This window comes from Limulus polyphemus, unplaced genomic scaffold (genome assembly GCF_000517525.1).
Source record: "Limulus polyphemus unplaced genomic scaffold, Limulus_polyphemus-2.1.2 Scaffold23, whole genome shotgun sequence".
NCBI lineage: Eukaryota > Metazoa > Arthropoda > Merostomata > Xiphosura > Limulidae > Limulus > Limulus polyphemus.
In genome coordinates, this window is record NW_013665633.1 from 588,790 (window position 1) to 600,913 (window position 12,124).

General features: G+C 35.1%; 1 protein-coding gene across 4 annotated transcripts in view; it reads right to left on the reverse strand.

The window, feature by feature from the left end:
• Positions 1 to 6,394: 6,394 nt before the first annotated feature.
• The window catches only part of LOC106458554 (nocturnin-like), a 77,695-nt gene continuing 71,965 nt past the window's right edge, over positions 6,395 to 12,124 (reverse strand). For all 4 annotated transcript variants that reach the window (XM_013918081.2, XM_022385065.1, XM_013918088.2 and 1 more), the window contains one exon: positions 6,395 to 8,388. In XM_013918081.2, coding sequence (XP_013773535.1) covers positions 7,577 to 8,388 — 812 coding nt within the window. In that variant the 3' untranslated portion in view covers positions 6,395 to 7,576. The remainder of the gene's footprint in view (positions 8,389 to 12,124) is intronic.

Sequence of the window (12,124 nt, forward strand, 5' to 3'; positions counted from 1 at the left end):
TTTAATAACCACTTTTATAGTTTTATTTCAGTTTTCAATGAAATATGATGACGTGTACAGTCGAACTAAAATTTAAAGCAAGCTTTTTTAAAGCTTTTACAAGATCTGTTCAGTCAAACATTAACTTGGCGTGTGGGGATTCTCTTAACAAGCTGGGGAGTGGAATTGCGCCTGAAATCTGCATTTTTTAAACAAAACATTTTAATAAGAAATCATAAAGATTAACACAGATCGCCTTAGAATCATTCTTTTGTCATTTTCTGTCTTAACTTTTCTGCATCTTGTATATATATATATATATATGCGTGCGTGTGTTTTGTTGAATTCCGCACAAACCTACTCGAGGTCTATCTGTGCTAGCTGTCCATGATTTTGAAGTGATAGACTAGAGAGTATGTGTTTTCTTATAGCAAAATCACATCGGACTATTTGCTGTGTTTGTTTGTTTTTAATTATGCACAAAGCTACACAAGGGCTATCTGTGCTCTGCCCACCACGGGTATCGAAACCCGGATTCTAGCGTTGTAAGTCCGCAGACATACCGCTGTGCCACTGGGGGGTATTTGCTGTGTCCACCGTGAGGAATCGAACCCCTTATTTAAGCGTTATAATCCGATGACTTACCGCTGTCCCAACGGGGGCCAGACAAGAGGGAAAGGAGCTAGCTAGCACCACCCTCTCTTAGGCTATTCTCGAAGAACGAATACTGGGATTAACCGTCACATTACAAGCTCCCATGGCTGAAAGGGCAAGCATGTTTGGCGACGGAGATCCGTGTACTGAAAACACAAAACAAAAACCAAACCAAACAAAAACGGCTTAAATGACAACAGACGTTTTCATCAGACTTCAATATTTTAAACAATGAATAAATCACTTGTAAATATTTTTAAATTACAAGAATGACTGTTGAGGGAGTCTTAATATGTCCCAGTGCTGTGGGTTTCTAAGAAAAAAAATAACGTTAAATATTTTCCATTGTTTTTAACAAGAATGACTGTTGAGGGAGTCTTAATATGTCCTAGTCCTGTGGGTTTCTAAGAAAAAAATAACGTTAAATATTTTCCATTGTTTTTAACAAGAATGACTGTTGAGGGAGTCTTAATATGTCCCAGTGCTGTGGGTTTCTAAGAAAAAAAATAACGTTAAATATTTTCCATTGTTTTTAAATATAACTAAATTGTCTAAACCTACATTTGTTTAAAAAAAATAAATTATTAATTTCCGTTAATTTATTCAAAATTTTATACTTGGAGATCATAAAACAAACAACACGCGCTGGTTTCAAACATACACACTTTCATATTACATTTTATTAAATTATTTTAACTTTAGATTGTTATTTTTGAAGTACACGAGGTATGTAAATTTCATGTTCTATTTTTGTTGGTTTTTAGCACAAGGCTCAACAACGGACTATCTGCGTGACATCCACTTTGGGGATGTAACTCCGTATTCTGGTGTTATAAGCCCTTTAGCTTACCGCTAAGCCAGCTTGAGACTTAAGCACATCCAAGCTCATTGTATAATTGCTAATACTGGTTTGATTATTTTTAAGCGCAAAGCAACCAAGAAGGGTATCGAAATCCGATTTTTAGCGTCGTAAGCCTGTTGACTTTCCAGTGAGGGACACTTATATTGATTTCTGATTTTGTTTGGTTTGAATTAGTAAAGGTAGTGATTTAGGTACAGAAGAGATTAATATTCGACGTAACGCCAAATCAACTGCTATAGTGTAAGTGACATACTTACAAAATACTTTTCTTAAATTTACCTGCGATGTTTCAAGTTCAAACGGACTTTAACAACAGAATTATTAACCCTTACCAATAAAACTATTTGGTTTATTTATCATTACAACCTTAATTTCTATAAAAAAAAAATAGTGGTATAAAACTTGAAAATACGAGTACCTCTTGTTCTCACTTGAACAGTAACCGTAAGAATATAAGTGTTTGTTTTTAAGCACAAAATTTCACAATGGACTATGTGCAGTGTTCCCACAGCACGTATTGAACCCCTATTTTTATAGTTATAAGACATAAGCTTAACGCTGAACCACTGAATACAATTAATGTGTCCATAAAACAAATTACTACGAGGATTTTTTTTTCTTTTAGAATTATAATAAAATTAAAATAATAGCTACTAGCAGATGTACCCGTGCGATACACAGTGAGAGGTTTTGGAAAGTTATTAAATCATGTATATAATTCATTAATTGATTTTATAGGGATGGGTCATTGTTTCGTTTTATCTGTGGCTACATCTTTACTGGGGTGAGTTGTGGCTATGTATGCACTCACAATCGTTTTTCTTTCAGTTCTTGGTAAGCTTCTCTTGCGTACTTTCTTTGGTATGATTACACCCTCACTGACATGTGAAATACAAAAAGGAAATGTGTGTGTATTTAGATGTCTTATAATAAAACACACATTGTTTTTACGACCCGTTTATATCAATGAATATTAAATCTCTTAAATGATTGACGAGATCTGGAAACTAAAATTTTAACAATTATGCTAATATAATAACAGGTAGGCAAACAATGATTTATAAACATAAGGATACGTTTTATTGACGGTGGAACATACTACGTGTTTCAAGAGAGCATTGGTCTGTCTTCTACATGTATGATCTGTACAAAGTAATCCAAGGTTTATATATCGTTACAATGACAAAAGACACGGGAATTAAATGTCACGGAAATGGTGTCAGCAAGTGATAGGATATAGGTAGAGGTCAAGTGTATGAACGGTGAATAGACCTTGCCAAATACGGCTGATGTTGTTAGCGCCATTATCACGGTTTAGTAAGAGATCATTTTCTTTGTTGATTTCTATAGTTTCTAAACAGTCTCTTTCTTTTTTAGTTTTGGGTTGGTGCAGGAAAAGAATTTGATCCTTAAAGCGGATAACTGGAAATCGCCTCTACGCATGTGCCCTTTGCGTCTTGTTTCTAATGGACGTGACGTTTGTCCTATATATTTCTTTCCCAATCACATAAGATACTGTATATGCCCCGTTTTTGTTCTTTTAATAGGGATTCTTTGAGGTTAGGTAGTAAGATGCTAATTTTATGTGAAGGTTTGAATACAGTTTTTACCTCAATGCTCGAATTGTTAAAAAGGCTAGTAATTTTGTTAGCAGTTTCTGGCATAAAGGGGAATGAAACAAATTTGTGTTCTTGGTAGGTGAAAGGTTAGAGTTAACATAATATTTTCACTGTTTAGAAGTTTGTTACAAACTCTATTTAGATATTTTGGTTAGATAGTGCTATGTTATTTGGGTAGTTCAATTCAATAAGTAAGTCTTCTTCGTAGGTGCAAAATTGTATAGCACGATTTACATTGGTGAAGTATGTTCCACCAGCAATAAAAACATTTTCCTTATGCTTATAAATCAGTTTGTTTACCTATTATTATATTAGCATAATATGCTTCCTTACTCCAAGTAAATTATTGATCAAATATAAAAATCTTTGATTTCTTCTGAAGTATTCTAGTGGCGATATAAGGACTGAAAGAACATAAGAATTAAATTACTCATGTCCGCTGGGCTTGGATATTTAAATAATATTTTAATTTTTTTTATCGAAAAGCAATAAGTAACATACGACCCAAAAACATCTCACTTAATATATATATATATATATATATATGTCTCTATCTTGAAAGTATGTATAGACAATATGTGAAAAAGAAATCCGTGAAATAATTGATGGGATTTGAAAACGAAATGCAATTGTAGAATGTTTTTTTTTTTTTCAGTTTTAGATATTAGTAGTTTCCGTCCTAAATATGCCAGTAAGGATTGAACGTACATAGATTATGTGTACATGAAAGAAGTAACTGGAGAAATCCCATCAATACCCCTATGATTGATCTATATTTAGCCACCAGCACTAGAGCTATTAAATCTATGCATTTTAAAAGAAAAATAACTTCTTCTTGACACATCCTGAATCATTTCTAATTATTAAACCATATTTTACGGGTCCAAATGCAAAAGCCTAGGTAGAGTTAGAGGTTTGTTTATATTGAAGTTTAGCACAAAGCTACACAATGGGCTATCTGTGCTCTGTCCACCAGGGGTATCGAAACTCGATTTCCAGTGTTGTAAGTCCGCAGACATACCGCTGTACCACTGGGGGGGGGGGGGAATTAGAGGACACACAAACAAACTCAAATTATAGTGAAATTTTCTCAGTAGATTTGAATGAGTGAAATTTTGTATGTATATATATATACATATATAGTTAAAATGTACGAAATAATTTTGCTTTCATATTTTATGTGCGGGCATTTCTTTCATATAAAAGTCAAGTGTACAAATTGATCGATACACGACGTCATACGTAATTTTTTTCAAATAAAGATTACGATTGGAATTTCCAAAATAATTTTCACAATAAACGTAATGATTCATCTTCATTAGATAAAAAGCTTTTAGTTTAGTTTATTTTGTTAACAATTAAACATATATAATATTAATATTTTATCCATCATTTGTTGCTATGTCGCAATGCACCAAAGTGTCAACAGATGGCGAAACATGTTTCTTTTCGAATACTCGTGCAAAGTTACTCGCGAACCATCTGTCCCTGATTTTGAACTGATAAGACTAGGAGCAATCCAATTCTTGCCTAAAACAATGGAATTTAACCGTCACCTTTGTAACGTACCCATGGTCCCAAAGTGTGTGTGTATGTATATATATATATATATGAATTTACAGATGTCAGCCACTATGTGACCCTGTTTATAGGGCGTTTGTTGAGATATGCTTTGTCGACTGTTGTTATCTCTTCTTCTAATCAACGTCGTCATCAGCCTTGGTCTTCTCTCTGCTTCCTGGACTCCCGGACATCTGCCAAATCTTCACACCTACCAATTAGCAGATATTAATTAACACGATCTTAGCAAAATTTTCTTTCTCGCGAGCGGGGCAAAGGGGAGATATCAATATCCTTGAACACCCCAGTTTAGGAAAGTTAATCTTTCCTTTAAAAACTAAATACCTGCCACGGTTTTTTTAGTTGTTGTTGGGTTTTTTTTTTAAGTGCAAAGCAAGATATTTTGTTTATTGAAGGCAATGGTGCGCATTCACCCGACTCGTAGATCCACAGCCTGTCACACTTACCACTGGACAACACTAGGCCTAATGTGGATACTGAAATTTGTAGAAAAAAATTATATATCGGTTATGAATTAAATTGTACTAGAAAAATTGTTTTGGATAAAAAAGAAATCAAGCGAAGAATTATTTTTAAGCTAATCCAGGTAAATTGATTGAAAATATAATTTAAAAAATATATAACAAAATCTTTCAACGTTTTTGTGTAATCAAATCTTATAAAACACTCAACTCAATTTAATCTTATTTCAATAAAAAAACAAACGAAAATTCTAAAAATTATCATGTTTTAAATAAAGGTAATACTCGGGTATTATGGCTTCTCTAAGAAAAATCTTTAATTAAAAACAAGGTTACAAATATACGGACTTATATAACCATATCTGTCCTTGTCGTCACCTTGTTCTTCCAAATCAGGTTTAGCTAGTAAATTTGTTTAGGGCTTTATTACTTTGAGTTTGTATTAATTTCATAACAACTTTTCGCTTATTTTTTCAATCGACTATTGGAAGTCTTAAGCATAGTAAAATTTATAATTACAGTCATACTAATGTGTGTAAATTTAAACCGAAACATATTTTTCTGATGAATTTTTATTTTATAAATATTTCTTCTTTATTAAACAATCATCAACAACAACAGCAAATTATACTAGTGATACAAGTTATCTAAATCAAGCTATGAAACAAAAGTAAAGGTAAGCACGAGAGTACAAATTAGTTCGTGCATAATACTCGTATTTTTGGCGCTCGTGATCTACAATCATAAATGCGTATTCCAGACAATTATTTTTCTAATCGTTTGCATCTAGATTTGTTATAGAGTATGAAACAAAAGATGAGTATTCTAATCCTATAATTTGCTGTATGTAAAAGTAACATCTCTTATATAACGTAATAATATACAAAGACTGATGAATGCGGTATAGATGTGGAACGACACGACATCGTTTTAAGATTTATGGTACAACTTAATTAACTATACCCACTTCTGTTTCCTATACTACATTATGTTTAATTACCCTGACATCAAAAATACGAGATTTCAGAGACAGGCCACTCAATAGGTGAACAATAACTACAGACAAATAATTAAGACAAAAATTATATCAGCACCATTAAATCTTGTTCAATGCAAAAAACTAATAATTATATATAACTCAAAATCACTCTCAATGTTAAACTTTCGTGTGTATCAAAAATAAAACATATTTTGCAACAACGAATAAAATAGATGAATCTAGAAATTACCCCAAAATGTTTTTTTTTTTTGTTTCTACGAATTTATAATACTTCGACAAATTTTATTTGTACAAGCTGATTAGATTACCAAAAGTTAATATTCTTTGGTTGTGGCTGTATGGGTTTATTAACAGTCAAACGTTCTAGTTCTTAATAACAACAGTAATAATTGGATTACTCTTATCAGACCGGATAACGGGATCTGACTGTCACTCTCGTAAAGCAGTCATGGCCTCAACGTGCGTAACGCGATTTTTTTTTTTTTATGATAATGGGATGAAAACAGTGGATCGTATAATACACAGCCCGGTCTACTGTTCACTAAATCACGCCAAGCTCGTTTTGACTTGAAGTGGCCTGGTGGTTGTAAAAAAGGCTGTATTTAAAAGTTTATTTTTGTACTAATTGCGAAACCATTTTCACAGAAAAACTCTCATAAAGCTTACACTAACACGTTAGGATTGTAATTCTCGTTTTTCTTGGAAGTGTAAACACAAGTTAAACTGTCTAACCTAGCAGGTTTTTTGAAAATTTTATGTGCTTTCAGATGTAATTCTTCTATTTAAAAAAAAGTTGGTAATAAATCAAGTATAACAGAAAGCAAAGTATAAATGAACAGTTTAAGAAACAAGATCAACAGCACGTTGACGGATCATTAAATGTTTGTTAACTTTACAAAAAAAAAAGCTAATAAACAAGAATATTTTGACTCATTATAACGAGTGACGATGGCACGAAAATAACCTAACGCAAATGAGGGGTCACAAAAATAGGATACTCTATTATCCGAACGCTTTTGAAAGGCTGATGTTTCTTTTTGGGGGCAAACTGTCATCTTTCATTATCACTACAGTAACAGATAACCCTACTGACCTCTTTTCACAAGATTACGAATACATGGAAAGATTAAGAATTAAAATATCTACAGGTGTTGAAAAATTGTTTTAAAAACCACAAGGAGACCCGATTTTCTCGATCAGTTTCGTTTTTTAATTATATCTGTAATACCGTTAGTCTTTGCTCTCCTGTTAACACTGAGTCTTGTAATCGTTATTGTGTACGCAGGTTAACTCGCTTTTGGGACACGTGAGTATCGGCTTTCTGTTGTCAGCCTAGCATTCTGTGTTTTTGGTACTTCAATTAGATCTAGCTATCAGATGGAGGGCCTTTATTAACAGAGCATTACATACTGTACAAGTATTACTTAAAACGGAAGTCACAGACTAGAGAAAAGTGATCGGATGAATAGCGATAAGATGGGACACGATCCTCACCAATGTCTTCGCCACATGGGAAGACTAATAAGGACTGTAGCTCCATGGTGTCCTTACTGAAAAATATGTAATCTAGAGTGTGACAGACTTCCCCCTCTTCTCTGATCTTCCAAGTGGTGTAAGGTGGCTCCGCGTGCTGATTACTGAGATATGCATAGGCACTGTCTAGCTTGAGCTCAGCGCACGTTGTTAATGTACTGTACACTGGTTCCGATGGTTCGGCGTTGAAATCACCAGTGATAATAACTGGCCGCTGGTCATGGTGTAACCTGATAAATTCTAGCAAGTCCTTTCCTTGTTCATTTCTTACTGAAGATAATAACACTCCCTGGCGAGCTTTGAGATGCGTAGTCGCTACACAAAACTCTTGTCCATCTGATTTTCGCCGAAAAATGCACAAAATCATTACCTGATTGGACTGACATGAACAGATTTCTAGAATACGAATCTCGGTTTTCAACAAGTCAAACTTATTAGTATCATAAAATATCGCACAACCATCTGGGCCGTTGTTACCTTTAATGTAGTAGCACGGAGAGTCAGGCTTCGGGAAGAATGTCCCGGCAAAATCTATCGCTTCCAACGTTTTCTTAAGGAAGTTAAAATGGTCCACTTCCTGAAAGCACAGGATGTCGGCCTCATAAGTGAGAATTTCTTCTAACATCCTCCAGCGCCGACTCTTCCAATACAATGCTTCTTTCGGACAGGCAACAAAGTTATCGTTTTTTTCTCCTAGAGCTATTAAAAAAGTAAAACAGCGTGTTAAAAATGCATACTTTGTTTTTGTTGAAAATCAACACACACACAAAGAAAAAGTTTGCTTGTTTGTATTTTTGAATTTCGCGCAAAGTAACACGAGGGCTATCTGCGCTAGCCGTCCCTAATTTAGCAGTGAAAGACTAGAGGGAAGACAGCTTGTCATCACCACCCACCACCAACTCTTGGGCTACTCTTTTACCAACGAATAGTGAATTGACCGTCACATTATAACGCCCACACGGCTGAAAGTGCGAGCATGTTTGGTGGGACGGGGATTCGAACCCACAGATTGCGAGTCAAGCTTCCTAACCAACTGGCCATGCCAGGCCTAAGAAAAAAGTTAAAGTAACCCACAATTTTTGCTTTAAGTTATTACACGACAAGTGAAATTCTTTGAAGACTGGTTAGTAATGAAAGCATGACTTTTGAGGTTATGTTACAATATAATCTCCATAGTTGGTTATTCTTATATTTTACCTGAAAAACAAAATCTACTTATGATTACGTTGGAAATGAAAGGGTTAATAATCAAATCTCGAGACAAAAATCGAAATCTTGGATTAGTTGTTATTTGTTGTAATTTCGTGTAAAAGCTAACTGCGCTACCCGTTCCTAATTTTGAAGTGATGACTAGATCCGATTAGAGTTGCCCATCAGTTGGAGATGTTAACCAGATGTCTTCCATCTAGTCACTAGATGGGCTACTTAAATCGGAGAGTTAGGTTTGACTATTGCTCTTATCGCGCACCCATGGTCACAATGTGCTGTGCGCCATTTTTTTTTTTTTTTTTTAGATAACAAGGCGCGAACCACGTTTAAATCCTCAAAACTTCTCTTCATAAAATGACAGTTTTAAATAGTCGTCCCTGATTTTGACTGAATGGAAAGCAGCTAGTACACACTGCCCACCGTTTACTGTTGATCTGACGAAAATTGGGATTTACCTTCACATTATAACAGCACCACAACTGGAAGGGCAAGCATGTTCGGTGACGATTTTCGATCTCCTGACCCATAAATTGCGCTCTAACCACTAAAGGCCATTGCATGTTAAGAATGATTTAGTCCCATACCTTATACCTAACATCAGTATCTTCGTATATTTTGAAATGTATTTCAACCTAACGTAAAATAAGTTGTCAGCAATGCTTAATTTACAGAAAAAAAGAAGGGATACCAGATCTCTTTTTGGGATGGGGGTGGAAGGGAGTAATTTCGTCGACTACAACAGTCAAATAGAACTTCGCAATGCAACCGAGGTAGTCTTAAATTGATTTTAGTGTTTCCGCTTTTGGATTCAAAATAATCCAAAACAGGTTTGCATGTCAACCTAGCGTCAGGAGGCTTACTTAGTCAGAAATTAAATCAACTGAAATTTAATTCGGTTGCGGTTAACGCTTCTTTAGAAAACCCTTACTGATCCAAAATCCACGTAACGCCAATAATTCGAAGCAATAACCACCACTGGTCCGAAATCCATGCAACGCCTGTGGTACTGAGCGATAACCACCACTGGTCCGAAATCCATGTAACCCCTGTAGTTCTGAGCGATAATCCCTATTGGTTCAACATCCATGTAACGCCTATAGTTCGCGGCAATAACCACAACTAGGGTCAAGCAGGCGCATCTGTTCTAGTAAAGAAGGCGTCACAAAGCGAGTTTTTTAACACTTTTTCAAGGCCAAGTTGTTAAGTGCATAACATATTTTGTGGAAATCTGTGTGTGTTTGAGAGAGAGAGAGAGAAATAAAGATAAAAAAAATGCAGGAAGTATAGAATAACTGAAGCAATCTTTGTATATTATTTGAATCGCGGTAATTTTAACAACTGACGAAATAATAGCATTGATAATGAAAAATAACGATTTTGAATCCCGTGAACGACGATTTTTTTTGGATACCACAGATTTCTTGAAAAACTCTTAAAGGAAACGTGTAATTACACGTAGAAAGGAAAATTACTGGCTTTTTTTTTCCTTTGGCTATGACCATGAAATAAGTAATTCCAAACGATGAGTATCGAATTTAATAAGCAAAATGCACCTAACAAGGGATATAATCACCCTTTATATCAATATACGCTTTGCAACGTCTTCTGTAGGAAATGGGGTTATCCAAAAAGATGATGAAAGAAAACAAGTTCCACTTCTGTACGATGACATATCTAAGCTCCCCAAAGGCACTTGGAGACGGTTGACGATTGAAAACCAACCTCTGTAGAGCAAATCCAGGCATGTTCTATGGGGTTCAGATCCGTTAACCTCGATGGCCAATCCATATGGGCGATATTTTTACTTTCAAGGTATTGATCCACCAGCCGAGCCCAATGTTGGGAGCGTTATCATCGATTAAAATGAAATCGGTGCCAACAGCACCGCTGAAAACATGAACATACTATCAGAGTATATCATATCTATTTGCAGACTAGTTAAGAACCTGTCTTCAAATACGAGAAGGGTCTGTGCGATAATTGGTCATAATGTATGACCAGACCAAGCACTACCACTTCTGTAGTGGTCCCGTTCCGCAGTGTTTGAGGAATTATATGGAGTTCTCCGCTCTCTCCAAATCAACCTACGTCGAGAATCAGTCTCAAGGCAGAATCTTGACTCGTCCATGAATCTAATATTGCACCAGCATTGTTGATCTCACTCCAGATGTTAGCGACATTAGAATAAACGGACCTGGTTCTGGGAGAGTGTTAGCGGGACATAAACAACTGGGCGTCTGGCATACACAACCCTCTCATGAGGGTTTTGGGCTACGGTCTGTCTCAATACAGATTTTCCCGTAGCTGTGGATGACTCTCGTACGCGTTGACCAACTAAGGGCTCTGTGGAGTCTGGTAATTAAAGCCAGATAATGGTCAGTTTGATATGTCGTGGCTCTAGAACGGCCTCTGACACATCTCCGGGCAACATCTCGTCTCTTCCATTCATCCTAATATTCTCCACCTCAGAATGTCATCTAAACAGTGCCTTCTTGATCTTTCTTAGAATGGATCTTCACAGAGAATCTGACAGCGAACAAAGAACTAAATAGGGAAAGTAGTAATATCTCATCGTTTTATTTGTAGATAAATAATTAGCATCTTTGCAAACTACGCAGAATATCCTTTAAATATTCATGTGAGATTAAATGTTGTCGGTTACAATCAATCAGTAACCCATATATATATATATGTTGGTTTTATTCACCAAATGTAAAATTCAAAAGAGAATCTGCGATGCAGAAATCTAATAAGTTCCTTGATGACCCTTGAATAGGCGGAACTGCAGTCCACAAGGTAAGGCCAATGAAGGAATGAATTTCTATGCCACAGATTCTCTTTTCAATTATTAAACAGCAGTTAATTAGCCGTATAATATAGAATAATAAACTAGGCGCAATGCCATAACATTATTCACATATCTAAATTAATTCAGGTTATTGTATGGTGAATTAAAAAGGACCCAAAACCATATATTATTCCGCTTTATCAAGAAGCAGATTTGAACATAACAGCAAAATATACACAAGCCCAAAATTCTAATCAAGATGATGACAAAATATACACTATTTTTTTTTCGTGAAATACTAAAAAAAATTATATTTTTATATATATTCTTACTGTGATGTAATTTTTGAAAATATGTTTCTGATCCGAAGAAAAAAAAAAAGCATTTATCGTCACATGAATGACGGGCATTCACTCAGTATATATAAATTCTGGTTTG